Below are 26102 nucleotides of genomic sequence, written 5' to 3'. Positions count from 1 at the left end.
TCAATTATCCCCTCAATTTTATTTAAGTTCTGCTATGTCCCAGTCACAAGCTGGGGTCTCTGCTCAGTCACCATGGTAACTCATGTCCCAGGATGGTGATGGTCAGGCTAAGCTCGGAGGACCAGCTCTCCCAAATCCACCTTTAAGAATTTCTTTAAAGTTTATGTGCATGGGTATTTTGTCTGCATGTATGTCTGTGAACCGCTTGTGTGCCTGGCATCCTCGGAGACCAAAAGAGGTCATTACATCCCCTGGAACTGGAGTTAAGAGATGGTTGTGAGTCTCCATGAAGGTGCTGGGAATCGTGGAAGAGCAGCCAGTGCTCTTAACCACTGAGTCATCTCTCCAGCCCCACTCACCCACCTCTTGATATTACTGCACAATGGTTTCATTTCCTCCATTCCCTGCTAGTGTGATCAGACAGCCTTGGCTTTGGGGACTCACTTGGGAAACTAGCGTACAAAGGTTTGGGGAGCCGGCCAGTCCGTGTGGTCACCCCTACGTAGCACCAAAGGGGAAGGCTTTGGGGGCAGTGGGGATTTCTTGGGGAACTCAGATGTAAAGTGAAGTGCAGGTTGGATCCGGATAGGAGAAAACAAACGTGAGTCTTGGCGTCTCCTTGGTCACCTCACCGAGTAAGCTCATGCGTTCCTCCTCCTGTCTCTGGCGGACCTGTGTGCAAACACGTGACAAACACACATGTCAGCCCTTGCCTGTCCCTTCCCCTCCAAAAACCAGCACCCAGAAAATTCATCCGTCTCTCTCTCTCTCACACACACACACACACACACACACACACACACACACACACACACACACACACGGGGCAAAGAAGGAAGAAAGAAGGGGAGGAGAAACCTTGGCTTGGGAATTCATTAGCCTGCAAGGACTGAAGACAAACTCCACAGGGACGGGGGGGAATGTTAACAGGAAAAGGCTTTGAGACAGAGCTCCCTGCTGTGCCAGAACAGCAAAGCTTCCCGGGAGAGCTGACCCCTCCAGCCTCCTCCACTTTCACTCTTGGTTAAGTTTCTTTTTCCCCACAGGCTGTCAGGAAATGATCTGCTTTCCAAATCAGATCTCTCTAGAACTCTAGATACACCAGTTCAAGCTGCTTCCTGAGATTACTCATGCTGCAAAATATGCGTGCAGCTAAACCGGGGGAAAGCCCAAGTCTGAGGGTGAGGGGTGGGAGGAGTAAGTCAGAAAAAGGAGGGTAAGCCACTCCATCCGCATGTTTAAACCCTTCTTCATTGTGTGTGTGTGGGGGGGGGGTATACGCACGGGTGGTTGTGAGCTGTGGGGTATGCGCACGGGTGGTTGTGAGCTGTGGGGTATGCACACGGGTGGTTGTGAGCTACCTAGTTTTAAAGTTTTAAAGTTAGGGCACAATCATGATGTGAAGGGCTTCATGGTGACATTCCCACCTAAACACACCGCGTCCATGGCCACTGCCCCTTCCGTCCCCGCTTCCCTGTCTCCTTCCTTTCCCCAAATGGCCCCATTTCTACTTTCATGCACAAGGGTTTTAGCTGTTTTCTGACTTGTTTTGTGTGTGTGTTTGTGTGGAGCACTTGGTCCTTAGGAATCACAGTCAGCATCAGGCTCGGGGGCAGCTGCTTCACCACGGAGTCATCTGGCCAGCTCAAGGGGTTTTTCCTGGGGGGAGGGTATTTATTTATTTTATTTTTTGAGTCATAGTCTTGCTATGTACACCAGGCTGGCCTCGAACTCACAGACATCCCTTTTCCTCTACCTGTTAAGTTCTGGGATTAAAGGCAGGCACCATCACACCTGTTTTTTTTTAAAGCATTTATTTTGTATGTATATTATGTAGATGCATGCATGATATAGAATATATGTAGAGATCAAAGGATAAGTTTAGGGAGCTGGTTCTCTCCTTCAACATGTGGTTCTGGGAATCAAACTGAGGTTGAGGTCGTCAGGTTTGGCGGCAAAAGTTCCTCCCCACCTGACTGCCTCAGAACCATCTCAGGCCCTCCTGTACACGCTTTAGATGTCTTCCTTCCCACCCCAAACTTAGCCCCTTAACAGGACTGGGAAACATCACCAGTCACAGATTTAAAGGGTTAAGTGACATTACCCCCTTAGTTCCTGTTCACATCATTCAATATTCTTCTGGAATACCAGTTAGACCCAGCAGTGGCCAACAGCCAAACCGCACGTTCCAGAGTGGGAAAGTTCAGGTCCTCAGAGCATGTGGGCCGCAGGAAGTGTCCAGAATTGGTCTCCACAGCCTGGGAGCTGAGACTGCACAGGTGAAAGCAGCCTGACCCCACCAGGGGCCTGAGAGACAGTTCTGTGGGTAAAAGTGCTGGCTTTGAAGCCCAGCGATGACCTGAGTTCCCCTCCCCTGCCAAACAAACTGAAGGCTGCTCCAGGCCACCGAACTCCTGCATCCAAAGGTGACTGGGGGGTCAGATGGAGGCTGTGACAGTTCCTGGTCTCTTCTCTCTGGCAAGAAAGGCAGAACCAGGGCCAAGAGCCCTCTTCAAACTCCTCTTTGAGGACCTGGAATTTCACCAAGTAAAGGTGGAAGGAGAGAACCAACTATACAGATGAGCCCTGACCTCCACACACACCACTGCACACATGCAACACACACGCACATGCCACAGCACACGCACATGCCACAGCACAGTGCCACACACACACACACGCCACAGCACACGTGCAACACAGCCCCATCAGCAATTCAACAGCAACAATTCAAAACAAAACCATTAAAAGCCTAGCCAGTTCTCGCTCTGCAGCTGGGTAAGAGACCAACCTAATCTAAGTTACAAGGAACAGGACAGCGAGGACCATTTATCACAACAGTCTTTCAATCAAACCCAAAGCCCACTAATAGGGCAGGCCAGCGTGGTCTGGGGAAGCCCACCTCCAACGGCTGGAGTTTGGGATCACGAGCAGGCCGACACACCCACCCAGCTCCAGTGTCCATGCTGGCACGGCAAACACTTTAATACTGAGCCATCTCCCTAGCCCCTCAATTTTTTTTAAAGATTTATTTATTTATTATGTATACAACATTTTGCCTCCATGTATGCCCACACACCAGAGGAGGGCGCCAGATCTCATTACAGATGGTTGTGAGCCACCATGTGGTTGCTGGGAATTGAACTCAGACCCTCTGGAAGAGCAGCCAGTGCTCTTAACCTTTGAGCCATCTCTCCAGCCCCTGATGGTGAATCTTGAGAGCTCTTCCTATGCTTGTCTTGTTTTACAAAAGCCTGTTCAGATCCTTTGATCATTTTTCTTTATTGTGAAATTTTATTTTATTTTTGTTAAAGAAATATTTTTACTGTTTGTAAGCATGTGTTTCCACATGTGACTCTGTGCATCTCTGTCCCTGTGGGTGACCAGAATCCAATGAGTGGACATCAGGAGCGGAACTACAGGTGGTCACGAACTGCTGAACATGGCTTCTGGGAGCCAAACTCCAGTCCTCTGCAAGAGCAGCATACACTCCTAGCAGCTGCACCTCTCCAGTCCCGTCACCCCTTTCACTGATGCAAGGTCTCATCTGTACCCTACCCTGCTCTGGAACTCACTATGTAGCCCAGGCTGGCCTGGAACTCACAGCAAACCTCTTGCCTCAGCCTCCTGAATGTGGTCAGTCCCTAGTTGCACAGGCCTCGGTGTCTGGGCACCACGCACCACGTAAGGAACCTACGGAGACATGCAGGGACAAGCAGGGGAGGAACACGGTAGATTGGACGAGGGACTTCCTGCCATGGATGCAGGGCAGATCTGGCCTGGCTTTGACATGCCCAGGTGCGATGAACACGAGGATCCGTTACACAACGGTACCTGCTGTGTGAATGCAAGGCAAGGGTCAGCAGATCAGCAGATCAGCAGACAGGTGAAGATGCTCTGCCTTCTCCAGATGAAACAACGCCTGCGCAGCACGGAGCCAGGCCATGCGCTGCCCAGAGAGCAGGAAAAGACCCCTCTTCAATGTTCTTGATTTTAACTTTGTGATTAAAATGTAAAGCAAATTTTACTCTTGTGTGTGCGCGTGCACACATGCGTGCACACTGTGTGAGGTTATGTGCACCACATATGAGCAGGTGACTGGGGAGGCTGGAACGAGACCACCAGGGAGCTGGTTTCCGATGCAAACACACCAAGGCCTTTATTGTCAAGCTCGACCTCGGTCTGCAGCCACACTGACACAGCTGATGGGGGAATGTGACCCCGGACTCAGGGAAACAGCAAGTTTTTAAAGGAAAACACCGCAAGCAGGGAGTTTATGCCTTGGTGGTTCGGGATTGGGTAGGGGTATGGGACAAGGCGATCTTTAAAATCATTGGTCAGGCTGTTGGGGCAAAACCACAAACTGCAGACAGGGTACAGCAAGAACATCCAGATCTTGCTAAGTTCAGTGCTCTGCCTTCTGACTGGCTGTGTCTAAGGTGTCTGCTCAGGTTTTTGCTGCCTAAGCACATTCATGGTTTTTTGTTTGTTTGTTTGTTTGTTTGTTTATTTTCTGGAACTGAGTTCACACACACACACACACCCATCACCAGACTTAGCCTTAAGATGGAGGCCCATTTTCAAGACAGAGGCTGCGAGACTAAGCAGGTTTTCCCCTCTGACTGGTCCCTAGAAGTTCCAATCATGGAACCCTTTCAAGTTCTATAACTTCTTGGTGGAGGGGCCGATAGTGAGTTCGCAACACCATCATTTGGATGGCTCCCAGTCTGTTTCATAAACTGCACTAACTTGTCTTAAGTACAAGGTCCAATGTGAGTAACATAAGCAGGACGAGGAGCGGCCCCAGCAGGGGGATTAAGCGCTTGGCCAGTCCTCTAACTTTAGCCATGGAGTCTGATTACCCCCAATGGTCAATACAGAAACAACATTCTTCACCGGCGCTGCACACAGTCCCACTTGCTGGTGAAAGATAAGGTCTAGGCCCCATCTATTCTGCATCACAATTTGTTAGAGATGTCAAACACTCTTGGAGGTGGAGTTTCTAACCTCTCTACATCTAAATCGGGGGCTTCACGCAGATGGGAGCAATGCTGATTCTGGGTGCTCAGGGAGGCAGCCCCTGCCCTGCCCGTTAACCTAGCTCAGGGTCAGGGCTGTCACAGGCTCTCTCTTAACCTTGGGGGAGGTCCCTTCCAATTTGCTACAAGTCCTGCACGTGATAAACTAATCTTGGGACCCCGCACCATCACACAGAAGCCCATGGATGGGCACAGGGTGTTGGGCCTGTGGGGAATCAGGTATTCCTGGGAGCTGGGGAGCATTAGGGTGCAATTAGAGGGGCTGCCATTCTTACGCTGCTCTTTCTAACTTCCTTACCCTCTACTTGTCCCTTCCACTGTACCCATCCCCAGCCGCCACCTCCACATCCAGTCTCCTGACATCTGGAGCTGACTGATAAGTCACTGCAGCGGGTCATGGAGTGTGGCACCTTCTGAAGGCTCCTGGAGGCTTTCATCTGCTCCCTGCCTCACATCACATAGCCAGCTGTGTTGTGGTCCCATGCAGGACGGGTCAATGAGAGCCTGGATTTAACTGTGCCATTTTCATGCGAATTTACCATCATATTTGGCTTTTTTACCCCATCCCTCCACCCCATCCTCCCTGACCTGTGTGGCATGACAGCATGAGGACTATGGGTGCTCTTGAAGGCCAGACGAGGATGTTCGGTTCCTGTTCTAGCGTTTGCCACTTTCCCGAGACACGGGGCTCTGGCTGAATCTGGAGCTAGGCTGGTAGCTAGCAAGACCCCGTGATTCCCCTCTCTCCACCGCCCACAGCACTGAGCTCATGGCACTGATGCGGCCAGACATGGTTAATTACATGGGTGCTTGAGATTTGCATTCAGATCCTCACGTTTGCACAGGGCACACATTGCTCTTCCAGAGGACCAGAGCTCAGTCCCCAGCGTCCACATCAGACAGCTAACAATCACCTGTGCCTCCGCGCTCTCTCTCTCTCTCTCTCTCTCTCTCTCTCTCTCTCTCTCTCTCTCTCTCTCACACACACACACACACACATTAAAAATATTAAAAATAATATTTTTTTCTAAGAGGAAAAATAAAATCTTTTTGAAACAAAATAGTGCCCAGCATAGTGGTGCACCCCTTTAATCCCAGCACTTGGAAGACAAGAGACAGGTGAATCTCATTGAGTTTGAGGCCAGCCTGGTCTACAAAGTGAGTCCTAGGACAGTCGGGGCTACACTGAGAAACCCAGTCTCAAAAAACAAACAAACAAACAAAAATGGAATATACTTGGAGAGAAGGAAAAGCAGCTGACATATAAAGTCTGAAGGTGGGCGCCGGGGCGCTACAGCGATGAGGTCACTCTCCTAACAGAGAAATGGCAGGAGAGGCCGTCTAAGGCCAGGCACCCCCAGTTCCCTCTGCTGCAGACTGTTGGAAGCAATGGGGCACAGCCTCCCTACGCGCTGACATTAAATTTAAAATTCCACAGATTTTTGTTCCTTAACCATTTGCAATTGACATTGTGAGTTCCATCCTTACTTAGCCCTGGAGACCAGGATGAGCACACGTGGTCTGCTTTGCACAGCCATCTTGCACGCAGTTCCGTGTCTCTGTCTTCCCTCTTTTGTGCGGAGTCTGAGGAACAGCTTCCTGACTGCCTTCAGCCTCCCACGCAGCACACCCATTTCATTCCAGAAGCTCAGCTCCACGGAGGCCCCGTGGTTCAGTCCCTTACGCTGTCCTACTGCTCTGGAGACTGAACTGTCTTCTTCCCATTCAGTAAGATGTTGATCACGAGTTTTCTCACATGCTCTTTACTGTGCTAGGGCACACATTTCCTCTCTATGTAATTCCCTTTTTTGAGCCAGGGTCTCACTGTGTAGCCTCAGCTGGTCTGGAACTCACAGAGACCCACTTCTGCCTTCTAAGTACTGGAATTAAAGGCATATAGCACCAAGTCTAACTTCATATGTAATGGTTTTAAAGATTATTGTTTTGCTTTTTTATTTATGTATATGTGGGTGTCTGTGTGTGTGCATATGGAACCCTCAGAGATGGGGAGCATATCCCCAGAACGTAGTTACAGACAGCTGTGAGTCACCTGCCATGGGGTTAGGAAACCAACTCAGGTTCTTAGGTGCTCTTAACCACTGAGCCACCTCTCAGATCAGATTTTGTAGGACCCTCACCCCTTATTCTCAAAGGGCGAGAAAAAATTTCCTAGCAGAATGTTTTCGCAGGAAGATAGTGGCCTTCCCCTCTCCCACCCGGGAGGTTCCGAGCACAAGGTCACTTAGCTCAGCCCAGCCAGCCACCTGGTACAGGCTGATAAAGACGGCCTAACTCAGGAGCAGTGGCCTTGCTCTAAGAACAAGGAGAAAGCTGATTTAGCAGGATGGGAGGGAGCAAAAGTCCTTGCAAACATGCCAAAGCAGCTTCAAAAAGCCTCTTTGTAGTTATGCCTTTAAAAGCTTACCCCACAGAGGAGACACAACTCCTCTCTCTACCTCACTATAACAGGGTCATTTGGAGACAGGGGTTCCAAACATGCTTGCATTATGCTGATTAAACCTTGCTTATTACAGTCTGGGCCTCTCTGGTGGTCTCTCTTTGGGGGTCATAATCTGAACACAACAATTTATGCCTTCGTTTTATGTGTATGTTTGCCTTCTCTACAAATGTACTCCACATAAATGCAGTAACCATGGAGGCCAGAAGGGAGCACCAGATCCCCTGGAGTTACAAAGGGTTGTGTGCCATCAGGCAGGTGCTAGGACCTGAACCTGGGTCCTCCATAAGAATAGGAACTGGGCCAGGAGATGCTTTTGGGAGGGAGAGGCAGAGGCAGGTGGATCTCTGTGAGTTCCAGGCAGCCTGGTCTATAGAGTGAGTTCCAGGACAGCCAGGGCTATTTACAGAAATTCTATCTCGAAAAAGAAAGGAGGAGAAGGGAGGGAGAGGGAGAGAGAGGAAGGGAGGAGAGAGGGAGGGAGGGAGGGAAACAGAGACAAAGAGAAAGAGAAAGAGAACAACTGTTAACTACCCAAGAAGTAGACCGCTGAAGAGCTGTGCCACCCAGCCTATCTGCTCTGAAAGCAGCAGGGGACCAGAGCTGAGGAGGAGGCGGGGTCAAAGCAGCTCAAAAGTAAACAAGCTGGAGATGCTGGCAAGAGTGAGGGCTCAAACTGACCAAAGGACCGACTGCAGCAGCCACTAGCCTGCTAGCCTGCGGTGCTCAGAGCCGGGGTGGGTGTGGGGGGCACATCTCCAGGCAAGAAGGCCCTCATCCCGGTGGGAAGCCCTGCGAGGACCCCTGAAAATAGACACACCCTTAAAGCCCGCCCCTTTTCAGTTGCCAACACCCTCCCACCTTCCTGGTTAAACCTCCGTTCTTCCCGCAGAGACGGTGGACTGCGCCTGACACCATGTGGGCTCTAATCCTCTGGTTCCTGAGTCGCCCGCCGGACAGCGGAGCCCGTGAGTTCTGTGGGGAAGGGAGTTTGTGCCGATTCACTGGGCAAATTCAAGGCAGGAATGACCCCAACCCCGACCTCCTCGGACTATTTTGCAGAAGGGCTGCACTTGGGAAATGGAGGTGGGGAGATCTGGAGTTCAAGGCCATCAGATACTTGGCAAATTAGAGGCCACACTGAGTCCTAAATTGAGGCTCAGGCCGGGCAGTGGTGGCACACACTTGTAATACCAGCACTTGGGAGGCAGAACCAGGAGATCTGTGATTTACAGAGCGAGTTCTGGGACAGACAGCCAAAGCCATACAGAGTTAAACCAAAACCAGAGCCGAGGAGGGGGAGGGAGGGAGAGAGAGAGAGAGAGAGAGAGAGAGAGAGAGAGAGAGAGACAGAGAGAGAGGGAGAGAGAGAGAGAGAAACTGGGAGAGCAGCGCGTGCCCTGAATAGCTGAACCACCATGCGTTTCTGAACTTCATGTTTACTTATAAAGTACACATTGCCCACACTACAGTCAACATTTGTGCAGATGTGGAGGTCAGAGGACAGCCTGTTTGGTCAGTTCTCTCCTTCCACCACCTGGGTGCCAGCCAGTGATGACAGGGTAGAAAGTGGCCAAGTGGGTACGTGTGGCAGACCCTGCCAAGGTATACCGCCAAGAGAACACGCCACACACAGCAGGTTTATAAGGGGAGAACATCCGCAAGTTGGGGCACGAGAGAGGCAGGAAGTCAGGCAGACAGAGAGGACTATGCCGGATGCTTTAGTGGGGCGTTCACAAAAGGACATGTGCAGCTCCAACAGGGAACTACGCAGTAGCTGAAGTAGGTGAAGAGGTGAGGGTCCTAAGAGAGGAGAGAACGGAGGCTGAAAATGTAGCTCAGCTGGAAGAGTGTCTGCCCAGGTCCTGTGGTCGATCCCTCCCACAAGAGTTAGAAACAGAAAGGTTGGGACAAAAAAGGGCTCCTGGGTGTGGCTCCCAGGGTGAGCCTTTCTCTCTAGAATGTTAGAGTTGGGGCAGCCTGGCTTCCCATCAGCTTTCTTCTATACAGAGAGAAGCTGAATGGAGCCGAGAGCAATGTCTCCCCCGTGACCCTGTGACCCATGACCCCGTAATCCCAGCATCGGGAGGCTGAGGTGGGACTGCTCTGAGCTCTAGGCTACCCGGGGCTGCAGGATAAGACCCTGCCCACCCCCAACACACACACACACACACACACACAAAACAACAACTATGGTATGTACCTCAGGGTGTGGGTGGCCAGGAAACTGTTGGGGGGAGGTTGCCTGTTCGCTTCCTGGCCGCCCAAACTCATAAAATAATCACACAGAAACTATATTATTTACAATAGTGTTTGGCCAATAGCTTACACATATTTTTAGCTAGCTTTTATATCCTAAGCTAACCCATCTCCGTTACTCTGTGTATCACCACATGGCTGTGGCTTACCGGGTGAAGTTCCATCTGGTGCCTGTCTCTGGCACTGACTCCACCTTCTTTCTCCCAGCATTCACTTTAGTGGTGTCCGTGCCCCCCCATCACAGGCCAAAGCAGCTTCTTTATTCATTAACCAACACATATACACAAGGGAATCCCACATCAGGAAACCACCACAGTGCATCACCAGATGACTGAATGAAGAAAATGCCGTTCAAATGCCCAGACTTTGATACCATACAACGAATCTTAGTCATCCAGTGGAATCTCATGCCATCTTTAAGCAAGATGAAATTACGGCATTGTGGGGAAGCAGATATAACTGGAATCAGGACACTAAGACAAGCCCCAGAAAGATAAATACTATATATTTTCTCATATCTGGAAATCCAGTTTAAAAAGAAATGTTGTGTGTGCTGAACATGACAGTGCATACCTCTCATCCCAGCATCTGGGGGGGGGAGGTGGAGGCAGAAGGCCAGCCTCACACAGGGACTACATGAGACTTTGTCTCGATAATAAATAAGAAAAAAATAAACATGAGATTATATACACCTGTGTGCAAGTGCCTTTCTATGAGGGGATTGCAAAACTGGACAGCTGGGGATTGTGACAGGGAAGGAAGGAGTCAAGAAGGCAGGTGAGGCAGATCACAGGGATAAAACAAGCAGCAGAAACTGACTTAACTAGGAGGCTGGAGAAGGAGCAGACACGCGGGGCAGAGCAACGAGGGAGAAGCCTAGCAGCAGCGCTGCAGAAGGAGCACACTGGCGGCAGCAGAGGGGGCTCACTGGTGAAGAGCACACACTGCTCTTGCAAAGGACAGGAGCTCAGTCCCCAGCACCCACATGGGGCAGCTCACAACCACCTGCAACTCCACTTCCAGGGGATCCGACACCCTCTTCTGGCCTCGGTGGTGCCTGTGCATCACCTACGTGAAGTACCTGCACCGGCCAGAAGAGGGCATCAGATCGCCCGGAACTAGAGTTCCAGCCATGTGGGTGCTGGGAACTACACTTGGGTCCTCTGCAAAAGCAACAGGTGCCATCTCTCAGTCCCTAAAATAATCTTTTTTTTTCGTTTCTTTTTTTTTCTTTTTTTTTTTCCTAAAATAATCCTTACAAAAAGAAAAGGTGTTTTGGGATGAAGATCAGTGAGAGAGCATCTCTCAAGTGCGTAGGAATCCGGAGTTCAGTCCCCAGCACTTAGCAAACAAAATGAAGCCTGTACCCAAGCATAATGGCCCATATGCACAGATACTAGGATGAAACCCATTACTCTGTAGTCTAAGTTTTTAATTTAAAACAAACATCTCTAATATGGGAAGAACCAACGGGGGATGGGGGAATCCTGCATTTCCTGACACACACCACGTGCAGACAGCGCCCTGGGAGGCTAGAGGACGTCAGAACTCCTGGAGCTGGAGGTACAGGGAGTTTGGGGGGCCATGTGGTGCTGGGAACGGAGCTCAGGTCCTCTCTAAGAGTGACCAATGCTCTTAACCACTCAGCCATCTCTCTGGCCCCTTACATTTCTTCGTCAATTCTCAGAATTATCCTAGTGTACTGTGTGGAATTTGGCTCACTTGGCTGGTGGGGCACACTCACCCCTGACCCTCAGTCACTAACTCACACCAAACCCTGATTCCACCTCAGGACCACACTCCCTGCTGTACGCGTACTCTGCTGTGAGTAACCCGGGTCCAGGAGTCCCTGCATTTTTTGCCACTGGCTTCGTAGATGGCCAGCCCTTCATCCACTATGACAGCATCCGCATGAAGGCAGAGCCCTGTGCTGACTGGCTGAGGGAAAATCCAAGTTACTTTGCTGATGAGACTCAGGTCTTCACCAACCGGATGAAGATTTTCCAGCTGAGCCTGAGAAACATAGAGCAGTACTACAACAGCTCGGGGGCCCAGAGCGGGCGAGCAGGTGTGTGCCTGGGGGGAATCTATCCGGGAGGCCCTCAGTGTCCTGACAGACTGCCGCAATCTGTCTGACAGTCATGTGTCCGGAGTCACAGATCTACAAGCTCACATGCAGTACTGAGCGTTTGTCCTTAAAGTGCTTGCTTGCAGCATCTCTGGGAAAGCACTCATGGGGGGAGGGGAAGGGGGGCTTGTGACTCCAAGCCAGGCCGTCTCAGTGACAGCTGACTTTGAAATTCATTAGAGAATTCTGCAGCATAAAAGCTTGTTTTCTTGCTGGTCAGTGGTTGGTTTGGTTCAGTTTGTTTTTGTTGTTTGTTTTTTTATTTGTTTGGTTGGGTTTTTTGTTTTGTTGAGACAGGGACTCATGGAGTCCAAGCTGGCCTCTAATTCCCTAGCTGAGGATGACCTGCCAGCACCTCCCGCTTGCAGGACTCCAAGTGTGTACCCCTACCCCACCCCCCAGTCAGTGCTCGTTCTCTAGAACCTCACGGAGAAGCACTGAGCACTGTGTGTCCTTCACCCGTCCCCGGGAGGTGACACCTGGACTCGGGGCTGCTGGCACAGGAGTCCTGTGGGCTGCGCTCTGGGTCCTCCTGGCCTGGCCCCCGACAGCGCTGGCAGCACTGACGGGATCGGTGGTCAGAAGACATGATCTAGAACACGAACGCCCTCTAAGGAGAACCCAAGGAATCCCATGGCAGTGCTAGGGCAACAGGGGCCATAATGGAGAGAGCGGCCTGGGCAAGTCCTCCCTGGCCACTGACGTGCTTGCTCTAGGCCCTCACACCCTCCAGTTCACGTACGGCTGTGAGATGCGGGACGGGGACGGCAGTTCCACAGGACACTGGCAGTACGGCTACGACGGCAGCGACTACCTGACCTTGGATCTAGACTCCACGCAATACAGAGCAGCCACATTCATTGCTGACTACACCATGCGCAAGTGGGAAAACAATGAGTACTGGCTGGAGAGAGAAAAGAGCTACTTGGAGAAGGAATGCCTCCTGTGGCTGAAGAAATACTTGACCCTGGGAGGAGAGAACTTCAACCGAACTGGTAAACAACCCCCCCCCCCCCAAGCCCAGCCCTCCTCCATGTGGCCAGTGGGGTGAATCTCACTCTGCGGCTGTTGGAGAGCTCCCATGGCCCCTCCGGCACAGGGATGGAGGGAGGCATCTGGACCCCACAGCCTTTCCCACTGGAGACATGAAACTGTGCCCACCACCGTCTACCTATCTGTTTACTGCAGACCCTCCCCAGATAAAAGTAACGCGCCATCCCAAACCTGAAGGAGACGTCACCCTGAGGTGCTGGGCCCTGGGCTTCTACCCAGCTGAGATCTCCCTGACCTGGCAGCTGGATGGGGAGGAACTGATCCAGGAAATGGAGTTTGTGGAGACCAGACCTGCAGGGGACGGAACCTTCCAGAAGTGGGCAGCTGTGGTAGTGCCTTTTGGGGAGGAGCAGAAATACACATGCCATGTGCTACATGAGGGGCTGCCTGAGCCCCTGATCCAGAGATGGGGTAAGGAGGGAGTGGGGGCACAGAGCCTATTACCAGGGAAAGCAAAAGCCCTCTGGAGAGGCTGAGCAGGGCAAGGCCCTTCATCTTTCTTTTCCCTTTCCAGAGCCTCTTCAGCACACCACCAGAGTGCCCTGGAGCGCCCCCATGTTTGTCTTTGTTTTCCTGATACTTGTCATCTGCTGCACCTGCTGCATACTGAAGGTAGGAAAAGGAGGTGCGGGTGCCAAGAGTCAAGTTGTAACTCCTGCCGTGGGGCCAATGTGCTGACACTATGCTGTAGCAAAGGCTGGGCGGGTCCTGGCTGGAGGCTGATAGCTGAGACTGTAACCATGACACTGGGAAGGTGCCAGCACCAAGGACAGCTGCTGGCACGGCTGCCTCGGGACTCCAGAACCAGCAGCACCTGTGGGATGTGAGCCTCCTTCTCCCGGGATGAAATGTATCAGGCTCTCCCCTCAAATGTCTGCATTTCTTAGAGGAGGTTACGCAGAAAGCAGCCAGGCCCCCAAGTAAATAAGTGAATCTGAGAGAAGCACGGGATGGAAACATTTTGTGTGTGTGCTCACACACATGTGCACATGCATACATATATGCACAAGTATGTATGAGTGGCTGTGCAACTATATGAGAATTACGGCCTTTACTATGTATATGTGCATTTGTTTACATAAGCATGTATATGCATCTGCTTACATAAGCATGTATATGTGCATCTGCTTACATAAGCATGTATGTGCATCTGTTTACACAAGCATGTATGTGCATCTTTCTACCTAAGCATGTATATGCACATACATTTTGCTCTCGGATATCCTCACAGTTAACTTCATGCTGGCTGTTCCTAGAGGTCAGAAGCAAGGGTTTGTCTGCTATTTTCCTTCCTTAGGAAGAGAGGCACTTGGGATGGAGGCTGAAGGGAACTAGTCCTCACCATGCCACAAGCTGAGACTTGGCCCACCATTTATAGGACTCTCCCTTAAATGCATACTTTGCCACATGTACAGCTTAATTTCTGTGGTACTTTGAGTTAAAATGGCATCATACGCTCAAAGGGCCTGGCATTATTGGGAGGTGTGACCTTGTTGGATTAAGTGTGGCTTTGTTGGAGGCAGAGGCAACCACTCTCTTGAATTCCTTCTTCCCAAATCTCTTTCTCAAAACAGTTTTTGAAGATCTACAGTTGCCCCTTGCGGTGCAAAACAGAAGAACCTTACTGAGACTTTCCCTTAGAGAGGTGAAGCAACAACTTTTCTCCGGAGCTGGAGAAGATGGCTACATTTCTGCAAAAAGTAACATTTTGGGCCACAAAGGCAGATAGCTCTGCTAGGACTTTCCCTTAGGGGAACAGAGCAGAGCTCAGCTGCAGGGGCACTGGAGAGGAGCAGGACAGCTGTATCCTGTGGGGATACCACCCCATCGCACCCCAGCTTCAGGTAGCCTGGCTTCCCAGCAAGTCAGGACACCTTTCCCTCCAGGGCTGAGTTGCTAGAGAGAGGACCTGCTTGTTCGTCCTGGCCACCCGGCTAGCTTAGCCCCAAAATAACCACACAGAAATTGTATTAATTAAATCACTGCTTGGCTCATTATTTCTAGCCTCTTATTGGCTAACTTTCACATCTTGATTTAACACATTTCTATTAATCTGTATATCGCCACGTGGCAGTGGCTTATTGGGAAAGATTCGGCATGTCTGTCTCTGGCGGCTCCATGGCATCTCCCTCCTCCTCCTCCTCCTCTGCCTTTCTTTCTCCCAGCATTCAGTTCTGTCTTCCCCACCTACCTAAGTTCCACCTTATCAAGCAGGCCAAGGCAGTTTCTTTATTCATTAACCAGGGAAAGCAACACCCAGACAGAAGGATCCCACACCGGCTGAGCTGTCCTGCTGAGGCTCTAGGTTCAGGCATCTTTGCAGCCCTGGAGCTGTAACACTCACACTCCCTTACAAGAGCTCTCAGCTTGAGCTGGAGAGATGGCTCAGAGATTAAGAGCACTGACTGCTCTTCCAAAGGTCCTGAGTTCAGTACCCAGCAACCACACGGTGGCTCACTGTAGGCCCCTATTTCTATATGGTGTGGCAGCCAGGCTCTAAAGCCATAGTCAGTATCTGAGGATGGTCATGTAGCCTACCAGACAGGTTGTTGCAACCTAACAAAAGGTCAGGATATGGTTTTGCTCCTTTCTTTGTAATTTGGAGGATGCCTGATAGAAATGCTGATTCAAACCTGTGTGACAGCCAGCAGACAGGCAGATGCGGACGTGACAAAACGCCACTCACCTGGTTACCTAGGAAACAGAATGCTAATGTATTTTCCCCTCGGTTAAGTTTTGGTATAAAGACTGTTTGGAGAATAAACGAGAAGATTCTTCAGGACGTGAACTCAGGATTTCATGAGGAACCACTGAGAATCTCCCTCCTGATAAAACCACGTGAGTTGTGTCTTTATTTCTGCGTCTCCAAGCCGATCCAGAGAGAGAGTTTATGTTGGGGTCTGGTCGAGAGAAAACAATTTAGTGTCCAGGCTAGCACCAGACCCTGACAGCTCACAACCATCTGTAATGAGACCTGGGGCCCCCTTCTTGCATACAGGTATACAGGCATACAAGCAGACAAAACATTGCATAATAAATAAATAAATTCTCAGCTCCTTCCCCAGCATCATGTCTGTCTGCACACAGCCATGTTTCTTGTCGTTGTGGGGTATTATACATTAACTGTGTAAACGTGTCAAATACATTTGCTTATGCTGCACTTGTTTAACAGTGCACAGATGTGTGTCACAGTGCACAGATGTGTGTCTATGTGAAGATGGGGTGCACTTGTTTAACAGTGCACAGATGTGTGTCTAACTATGTGAAGATGGGGTGCACTTGTTTAGCAGTGCACAGATGTGTGTCACAGTGCACAGATGTGTGTCACAGTGCACAGATGTGTGTCTGACTATGTGAAGATGGGGTGCACTTGTTTAGCAGTGCACAGATGTGTGTCACAGTGCACAGATGTGTGTCTAACTATGTGAAGATGGGGTGCACTTGTTTAACAGTGCACAGATGTGTGTCTAACTATGTGAAGATGGGGTGCACTTGTTTAGCAGTGCACAGATGTGTGTCTAACTATGTGAAGATGGGTGCACTTGTTTAGCAGTGCACAGATGTGTGTCACAGTGCACAGATGTGTGTCACAGTGCACAGATGTGTGTCTAACTATGTGAAGATGGGTGCACTTGTTTAGCAGTGCACAGATGTGTGTCTAACTATGTGAAGATGGGGTGCACTTGTTTAGCAGTGCACAGATGTGTGTCACAGTGCACAGATGTGTGTCTAACTATGTGAAGATGGGTGCACTTGTTTAGCAGTGCACAGATGTGTGTCACAGTGCACAGATGTGTGTCTAACTATGTGAAGATGGGGTGCACTTGTTTAGCAGTGCACAGATATGTGTCACAGTGCACAGATGTGTGTCACAGTGCACAGATGTGTGTCTAACTATGTGAAGATGGGGTGCATTTGTTTCCCCTCATCTGCCTAAGGCACCCGATTGGGCCAATAAAAAGCTGAACAGCCAATAGCTAGACAGGGGAAGGGATAGGAGGGCTGGCGGGCAGAGAGAATAAATAGGAAGAGGAATCTAGGCTCCAGAAAAAGAGAGGACAGCAAGGGAGATGCTGCCCGGGCAAAAAGCCAGACAGCCACCAGCCGGGCAGACATAAGAAGCAGTGAGATACATGGAAGGAAAAACGTGAAAGGCGCAGTCCACCATACACATCTGAGAACACTGCATTTAAATAAGAACTAAGACAGACTCTTAGGACCCTGGCAGTGAGTGAACTACCTTGTAAAAGCAAGAAGAGAAAATATACCAAGAGCCCAAAATATGTCTGTGCATCCTGTAAGAGATGTAAAGGCCCTGAAGAACTGGGGAAACAGCCAGCAGCTCCTTTTTCACAGAGGCCCAAGGGAAGGAGAAAGAGTGTGTGCCTGGAAGTGACAGCTGGTCAGGAGCATCTACTTATACGTTCTCAGCTCACATACAACGTAAGACTGAACCTTAAACCACATATTGGCTCATGATAATTACACTTGGGAATTCTAGAAGCAAATAAAGTTTTTAGGCACAAAAGAAGATACACACAGCCAGGTGGTGGTGGCATGTGCCATTAACCCCAGAACTCAGGAGGCAGAGACAGGCAGACCTCTGTGAGTTTGGGGCCTGGTCTACAGAGCTTCAGGACAACCAGGGCTACACACAGAGAAAACACACACACACACACATGAAGGCATTTTTACATACTAACAAGGTAGAAAATATACAGCTTTTGACCACTGAGCCATCTTTTCAAGCCCTAAAATTGTACTTTTTCTTTAAAGGGCCCCATATCATAGAGTACAAAAGTGACTGTAAGAGCAGGGGAGAACAAAGAGATGAGGACATCGGGGGCCCAGCCACCCAGCTACACAGCAAGCCACGGAGAAAGAAGTAAAGAAAGGTATACAGAAATAGAGAAAGATAAAAGCCCAGAGGCAAAAGGTAGTCAGGATAATTTAAGATAAGACAAGCTGGCAAGAAACAAGCCAGGCTAAGGCTGGGGCATTCATAACTACGAATAAACCTCTGTGTGATTTATTTGGGAGTTGGATGGTGAGCCCCTCAAAATGCCAAAAGAGTAAAACATTCCACAAGGCACCATGAACTCTGGATCTCATCACATGTCCTGGCAGCCAAAAGAAACATCCTGGGACTGACTCTCCTGAAAGTCACTGAGCTAGTGGCTCCAACAGTCCTTGGCTCAAGACCCTGCCCTCTACCAGAGCCAACAGCTTAGCGTGCTCTCTCCCACACTCAGGCCTGCATGCCTTTTCCGGGACACCTCTAGTCACTGGTCCTTGTTGGTTGGCCCAGGACACCCGCCCCCTTCACACCCACAATTCCATCTGCAAATCCCAGTTGCCGTGAAAAGTAATATGTGCTGAATCATTTTATGTTAACTTGACACAGGCTGGAGTCATCTGGGTACCACATTCTGCCTATGAAACAGCGTCGGGGGACTTTGCTGCTACCTCTGAATCTCCTAGTCACAGCCGGGGAATGACTAACGGCCTTTGTGGTGAGGATGGGCTTATCACACTGGTGCACACTTGTGAAGAACTGACGTAGCAATAAACTATTGCCGGGCCCTTCAAAGAGAGGTTTCAGGAAGAAACCGACTCTGAGCAAGGCCCTGCAGTGTGGAATTCCCCATGCTAGAGGTCATGGAAGTAGGAAGTCGTGGAAAGTGAGCCTTGACAAAGAGAGGATGTGAGACAAGCTCTTCATGTGGTACACGGTTCTCTCCTCCTACCAGACTGGAGGCAGAGCCCTGACTCCACAAACCACTTCGGCAGCCCCTCTAACTGTGACTCAAAGGCCCCGTCACAGGCCCACTTCACATCAAAGGACACAAACTGACTGTGAGGTCGTGGGATTATGTTCCACAGAACAGAGGTGGCCGTGTTAATATCAGAGCAAGGAAACTTAGAAGGCCGCTGTGGTCACACAATGGCTAGAGAACGGCTCAGTGGGGTTAAGAGCTTGCCTTGCTCTTGCAGAGGCCCCAGTGCAGTTCCCAGCACCTGAACAGAGCGTACACACAGACACACACACACACACACAAATACACTCAGACACATGCACCTGTGGGGGGGAGCACGCACACACAGACACACATAACAGTACACTCATACATACATGACTGCTCAGACCAGCCAGCAGTCTGCAAAGCCAGAGATTTTCACATGAAAGATAGAGCTGAACCCTGACACTGTTTTTATTTCTTCTGGTTTTTAACCAGGGTCTCTTGTAGCCCTGGCTGTGCTGGAGCTCACTGTGTAGACCAGACTGCCATTGAACTCATAAGAGTGTAATCTGCATCTGCCTCCTGAGTGCTGGGACTAAAGACAAGGGCCACAATGCTTGACTATGCTGTATTTTTACAAACTAATTCAAAATGGATCAAAGTCCTAGAAAAGTAAAACTATAAAGCCGTAGCGGATCTCTGTGAGTTCAAGGCCGACCTGGCCTACATAGTGAGTTCCAAGACAGCCAGGATTGTCACACAGAAGAACCCTCAGAAGATGCAGCCCACCGCAGCAGGGAAGGCAAAGCAGTGGTCACATTACAGCACTGTCAATCAGGAAGCAGAGAGTGACCCAAGCCCAAGGGAGCCAGCTAACCCAGCAAGCCTAGCTGGCCCGGACGCCCCCCGCAGCCTCAAGCCTCTGCCACCCCAGCACTGGGATTACATGCGGCCACCATGCCATGTTTTTCACATGGGATCTGGGAACCTGAAATCAGATCCTGATTACAGAAAAAGCATTTTTACCAACTGAACTATCTGCTTGGCCCCAAATTTGCTCATTTATGTGATGAAAAAACTGCAGGGGACGGGGCTGGAGAGTTGGCTCAGAGGTTAAGAGCACCGGCTGCTCTTCCAGAGGTCCTGAGTTCAATTCCCAGCAACCACATGGTGGCTCACAGCCATCTGTACTGAGATCTGGCGCCCTCTTCTGGCCTGCAGGTGTACATGCAGGGAGAACACTGTGTAACAAGTAAATAAATCTTAAAGAAAAAACGAAACTGCAGAGACTGAACATGATCTGCAAAGAGACAATATAGACAAAGAATCCCCCCAGCACAGAGAAGAGCAAAGTGGGGTGATACAGCCAAGGTTCTGAGCGTTTGCTGCCGGGTAGGTGTGGGGGTGCATCCCTATAAACACAGCTCCCCCGAGGGCTGGGGCGACCCTCGGTTACATGGTGAATGAGTGGCAACCATTTAAGACGGGAAGTGAGACAGAATCAAAGCTGTGAAAGACTGGTTGCTCCTCGCCAGAGTTCTGGCCAGACGCATCCTTCACCCCCAGAAGGCTGGAACTGAAACGTGACAGAGTCTGCCGCGCCTTCCTCTGCCTCTGCCGCCCAGGCTGACACTCAATCTCCTGTCGGAGGCTGCCCTCTAGTGGACATTTTGCTAATTCACTATCTTCTTGCACTTTTTCCTTTTTCTTTTTTGGTGTTTAAGACAGGTTTCTCTGCGCAGCCTTGGCAGTCCTGGAAGTCACTCTGTAGGCCAGGCTGGCCTCAAACTCAGAGACCCACCGCTGAGTGCTGGAATTTCAAACCTTACAGTCTCGACCTTTACAAGTCCCTTGACCACCCTGGCACCGTGGCAGGGCATTGCCTGCACCCCCAGACTCACTGTGACCCCACCTCCCGGGGTCCCAATGTCAAGAACAGTGTACAGCGACCGACCGCTGCTAGGCTAGGCGGCACCAAACTGCCTGGATTTGTTAACCTGCACCACAGGCTGGACTTGCTGGCACCCCCCAGTGGTACAAAATTAGTGGGGTGCCATCACTCAACCCCATCAGTGCCCAGCAGCTTCAGTGGCAAAACCAACACCATAAACCATAGGAAAACAACATAGGACGGTGTGGACCCCACTCTCTCCCAGCTCTCGGGAAGCCAGGTGGGAAGTGTCACGAGGAACGACCAAGATGTTCGACAGGATGACCGTTTTATCAGGGCATCCAACCGGAAAACACTCTGAGCTGCTGTAACTATACACCCGTTCATGCCAGGGCCTGGGTCCTTAAAAGTGGATGGCATCACCTAGAGGTGACAGACGTGGTGGGAGAACACAGGGCATGCGGGACAGGGAAGGGGTGGGGAACGGTGAGCAAACTCCTGCCACTCTTTACTGTGGCCGTCTCCTTCCAAGGCTCATTATCAGCCTAGCAGCAAAAGGAAGTGTGGGGGATGGGCCTGGCACTGTTAACCCCTGTAAACACCTGTAAAGCAAGATGTTCCCTGAAAGGGGAGGGAGCAGCAGGCCGGGTGTCTCCATCGGCCTCCTTAGCAGATCTGCACAAGGCACTGCAACACCAGCACTGCTAGGTAAGAACCCAGGTCTAGCTCGTGGCTGTGTCTGCCCAGTGGCCATAAAAGGTGAAGGGAGCCTGGTGGTGCAGCACGCACACCTTTAACCCCAGCCCTTTGGAGGCAGAGGAGGTGGATTTCTGTGAGCTTGAGGCCAGCCTGGTCCACAGAGCCAGTTCCAGGACAGCCAAGGCTACAAACAGAAACCGAGCCTCAAAAAACAAAAAAAAAAAAAAGTAAAAACAAACTTCTTCACATTGCATTTTAAAAATGCCCCTCCATTTCCTATTTTTACACAGTTAAATAGGTTGAATTATGACCTTTTCACAATGCATAGAATGTATTTTGTTCATATACCAACCCGCCATGCCCCCCACTCCTACTGATCACCTCTCTCTTCTCATTTTTTTTTCCTTTCTTCTTTTTTATTTTTTTTCTCTTGAGACAGGGTTTCTCTGTGTGACAGCCCTGGCTGTCCTGAAACAACTCACTCTGTAGACCAGGTTGGCCTCGAACTCACAGAGATCCACCTGCTCTGCCTCCCAAGTGCTGCGATTAAAATAGCTGGGTTTTGTTGTTGTTGTTGTTGTTGTTTGAGACAGGGTCTTACTACGTAGCCCTGGCTGGTCAGGAACTCGTAGACCAGGCTAGCCTCCATCTCCGCTCGGAGGAAGTTTCTCACTGTCCAAGGCGGCTAGGTGGGCCGGCCGAGCGGTCCCGGCAGTCGGCCCGCCCCTTCCTCTCAGCTGGGTTTTCAAACACAAGCCACCGCACTCCGCTATCTCACGTGATTTCTACGCTCGGCTTCCCAAGCTCCGGGCTTCGAGGCAAGCCCTTCACCGACCGAGCAGCCCCCGCCCGAGACAGCGTACTCTAAAACGCCAGGTTACGTACTTCAAAGACGAGCAAGTCTGACAACTAGACCTAAACACGGGAAGCTGGGGAAAATGAAAACCTGGGCCGGGAGGACAAAATCAAAAGTTCTAGGGAAAGCGCTCCAAGTTGGAAAGCTTTGAGGTCTGTACTCCTTTCTTGTTTAGATGACCAAAGATCCTGACAAGAACCGATTTTAAAGCTTGTTTGGGCTTACCGTTTAAGACGGGACGCGCGGAGCTCGCCACGGCCACCCTCGCAGACCTAAGCTGGCCTCACCCCACCCCACCCTCCAGCGGACTACTTCCGTCGGCGCGGCCCCACCTACCTCCTACAGGTTCCGCTAGACGGCGACCCGCGAGGCTCAAAGTTCTAAAGACGTGAACCTCGTGGGGACCATGTCACTCGAAAGATATAGACTGATGGTATTAGACATTAACTCTAGCCGGGCGGTGGTGGCGCACGCCTTCAACCCCTGCACTCGGGAGGCAGAGGCAGGCGGATCTCTGAGTCCCACGCCAGCCTGGTCTATGTACATGCATGTAGGTCTCTATGGGGTATATGTGAGTGCCATGTACATGTGGTTCCATCTGTGTCCCCTGGAGACGGAACCACAGACAGATATAAACAAACATGGGTGCAAGGACCAAACCCAACTCCAGTTCTCTGGAATTGCTGAGGCATCTCTCCAGCCACTACATAGCCTTGGCTGGCCTGGAATTCACTCCGTAGACCTGACTAGCCTCAAACGCCCAGAGATCTAACTGCCCCCACTCTGTACCACCATACCTGGCTTTTTATTATTTTACCTGTATGTGTGTGTGTGTGTGTGTTTGTCTGTCTTTAAGTATACGCGTGTGAGAGCAGTTGCCCACAGAGTCCAGAAGGTAGTTGTGAGCTGTCTGACCTGGATGCTTGGAACCAAACCCAGGTCCTCTGCAAGAGCAGGTCCTTTTTTTGTTTGTTTGGGTTGGGTTGGGTTTTTTGTTTTGTTTTGTTTTCAATAGGTTTTGGCTTTTTATTTTTCCAGACAAGGTTTCTCTGTATAGCCCTGGCTGTCCTGAAACTCACTCTGTAGACCAGGCTGACTTCGAACTCACAGAGATCCACCTGCCTCTACCTCCCAAGTGCTGGGATTAAAAGTGTGTGCCACCACCACCCAGCTACAAGTAAGCCCACTCTTAACTGCTGAGCCATCTCTCTAGCCCTGTTCTTCAAAATTAAAAATTAAAACTAGAAACAGGCCATACCATGGTGGCCCAGGCTCCAAAGCTACAGAGAAACCCTGTCTCAAAAAACAAAAACAAACCAAAAGCTAGAAATAATTTCCACACTATCCTAATTTTTATACTACCACAAAAGAATTCTGGCTTTAGCTCATTAGTGTCATTTTTGCCCCTGAGAATCAAAAGGTTCTCACACTTCAAGAGGGATCTGAATTGGGGTTACAGTCATGAGCCACCTTGTACCGGGTGCTGGAAATCAAACCCAGGGTCTCTGGAAGAGCAGCCAGTACTCTTAACCACTGAGCCCTCTTTCTATCCCCAAGATAATTTTTTAAATTTTCCCAAACTTTGTTATGTTATCATTCAAGTTCAGCTTTAATATTTAATCAAGTCATTGAAACCTGCTACGAATACAAGGATGAAGCTAAATGTTTAAAAGCAGTAGCAACCCAAGACCTGAAGATAATTTTCATTTGTTTTATTAGATAAGGTCTTGTTATTTAGCTCAGAATAGCCAGCCTATAGATTCACAGCAGTCCTCTCATCTCGTCTGGAGTGCTGGGTTTAAAGGCAAACACCACAGCCCTGCTCAGACAAACTCGATTTTAGTGTTTCCTCTGCACTGCCATGACGCATCTTCACCAGTAGGTGGCACTGCAAAGTCGCAGGTGCGGCGGGAAGACCAGGCTACTGTTGCAGACTCGTCACTACTTACTGATACATAGGTATTTCAACACATGGCTGAGCTGTATGCACAAAGCCAGTTACTGTCGTATGTGGGTACTGGGAACCCTGGACTGCTGGCCTTCTCTCCGCCCCACAGTCAAATTTCTTGACAGTTACATCCCTATTCCAATGCCTGTACCTCCATCCACTGAATTATTACATAGTCTTCTGATATCTGGACCTCTGAGCCCAACATCTCCAATGGATCCATTGCACCACAGTGCTCAAAACCTCCCCCCATACCTGTGAAATCATCTTCAACATCTTTCTCTGGTCACTCTTCCCTCTCTGGGGCATTCCTGGTTTTCTCTATGGGAAGTAAAATGACTGTTTCTTTTCCACTTTCTTCCTGGCCAGGTTCTCGGTTCACACTGCACTCTAGTTGACCCTATTCCTCTCCTCCCACCTCTCTGTCGTTGGTACCAAATATCTCCAGCCATTGCCCAGGACACACGCCCCCCCACTGCCAAGTCAGAAGCACGATATACAGTCTTGACTTCCTCTCCCACCCTGCCACCAAACAGACACGCATACCGCAGAACAAGCTAACAACTTGCCCGTCCACCCCCTGAGCATGCTCACAATTAACTGCTTTCTTTCCACTGCTTCTGGTTCAGTTTCCTCCTAGGATGGCTACAAAACCTTCAGTGGGGCTCCCCTTTCAAATCAGTGTCTATGCTGCAATCACGGTGGTCTAAAGCCAATTAATTCTCTGCCTTTTAGTCAAAAGGTTACATTTTTAATTGTGTTATTTAATTTTGCGACAGATTCTCATTGTAAAGCTCTGGCTGGACTGGAACTCAGAGATCCTCTTTCCTCTGCCTTCTAAGTGACACAATTAGACAATCAAAGGCCTGTCCCATCACACCTAGATCCAGGGGCTAGAAAGCATCTTTTCTGTAGCTGGAGACCTCCGCCACCTTTCCCACCTCCCTTGCACTCACTGCCCCAGGAGGCTTCTAAAGTTGTCATAGGCCTTGCCCTTCAACACCGGGGCACACAGTGGCCTTTCCTCTCTCCCCGGCTCACTGCCCCCTGCCTTCTCTTCTGTAATTTCTCCATTTTCTTCACCTCCCGGCTTTGCTGTTCGCACCACACTGTATGGAGCCCTCTCCTCCCTCTCTGCTGTACCAATGGCTGCCCTCTTCAGTTCCATGTGGGAAGCCTGGCCGCTCCCTGGGGAGTTCCCACAGCCGTCCTTCCCGTGGACAGCTGGCTTTTCTCAGCCTGGTGTGAGTGCTCTAAGACCCAGCTTCCAGGGCACAGAGATGACCACACCCAGCTGTGGCAGGGTGCGGGTTAACCATAGCACTTCGGAGACTCCCTGGAGCTCAGTACCACCCACTTTAGCCAATCAATGAGCTCCAAGTCCAGGGAGAGCCAGTCGGGTGTCCCAACACTTCCTGATCAGGACCCCAGGGGCCTGCTCCTCCAGAGGTCCTGAGTTCAATTCCCAGCAACCACATGGTGGCTCACAACCATCTGTAATGAGATCTGGTGCCCTCTTCTGGCCTGCTGCTGTACATGCAGACAGAACACAATACATAAATGTTTTTTTAAATATTTATTTATTATGTATACAATGTTCTGTCTGTGTGCATGTCTGCAGGCCAGAAGAGGGCACCAGACCTCATTACAGATGGTTGTGAGCCACCATGTGGTTGCTGGGAATCGAACTCTGGACCTCTGGAAGAGCAGGCAATGCTCTTAACCTCTGAGCCATCTCTCCAGCCCCATAAATAATTTTTTTAAAGTGTTTTACTGCTTTCTTCACTCAATAAACCACAAACTCCACAAAGGGCTGTTTTTATCCTTCTCACCAACTAGCAGTGATTGGCGGGCACGAATTGCTCAAAAATGTTCATTGGTTAACCACCCCCTGGGGTTCGCAGTACTCGTCACCTGGCTGTGACAGTTCCGTGACACAGGTAACTGCATTTGCAGTGATGTCTTGTTGCTCTGTGTTCTGCTGGAGTTAAAACACTTATTCAAAATAGTTTTTCATCCCATAACTTCTG

General features: G+C 50.2%; 1 protein-coding gene and 1 long non-coding RNA gene across 2 annotated transcripts; one reads left to right on the top strand and one right to left on the bottom strand.

The window, feature by feature from the left end:
• LOC119822324 lies at positions 1–22419 on the bottom strand. Its single transcript, XR_005286767.1, has 2 exons — positions 22350–22419; positions 1–672 (listed from the first exon to the last, which is right to left on the bottom strand). It is a non-coding gene; the product is annotated as an uncharacterized LOC119822324 (long non-coding RNA).
• Positions 8161–14934, top strand: LOC119822319 (class I histocompatibility antigen, Non-RT1.A alpha-1 chain-like). Its single transcript, XM_038341437.1, has 7 exons — positions 8161–8234; positions 8390–8465; positions 11549–11824; positions 12601–12879; positions 13073–13348; positions 13452–13549; positions 14512–14934. The coding sequence occupies exons 2-7, from the start codon at positions 8414–8416 to the stop codon at positions 14563–14565; spliced, it is 1035 nt and encodes a 344-aa protein (XP_038197365.1). The 5' UTR covers positions 8161–8234; positions 8390–8413; the 3' UTR covers positions 14566–14934.
• Positions 22420–26102: the final 3683 nt, after the last annotated feature.

Source organism: Arvicola amphibius, chromosome 9, assembly GCF_903992535.2.
Source record: "Arvicola amphibius chromosome 9, mArvAmp1.2, whole genome shotgun sequence".
Lineage (NCBI taxonomy): Eukaryota > Metazoa > Chordata > Mammalia > Rodentia > Cricetidae > Arvicola > Arvicola amphibius.
Note: the sequence above shows the minus strand (reverse complement) of the source record. Positions and strands in the feature narration are given on the sequence as shown.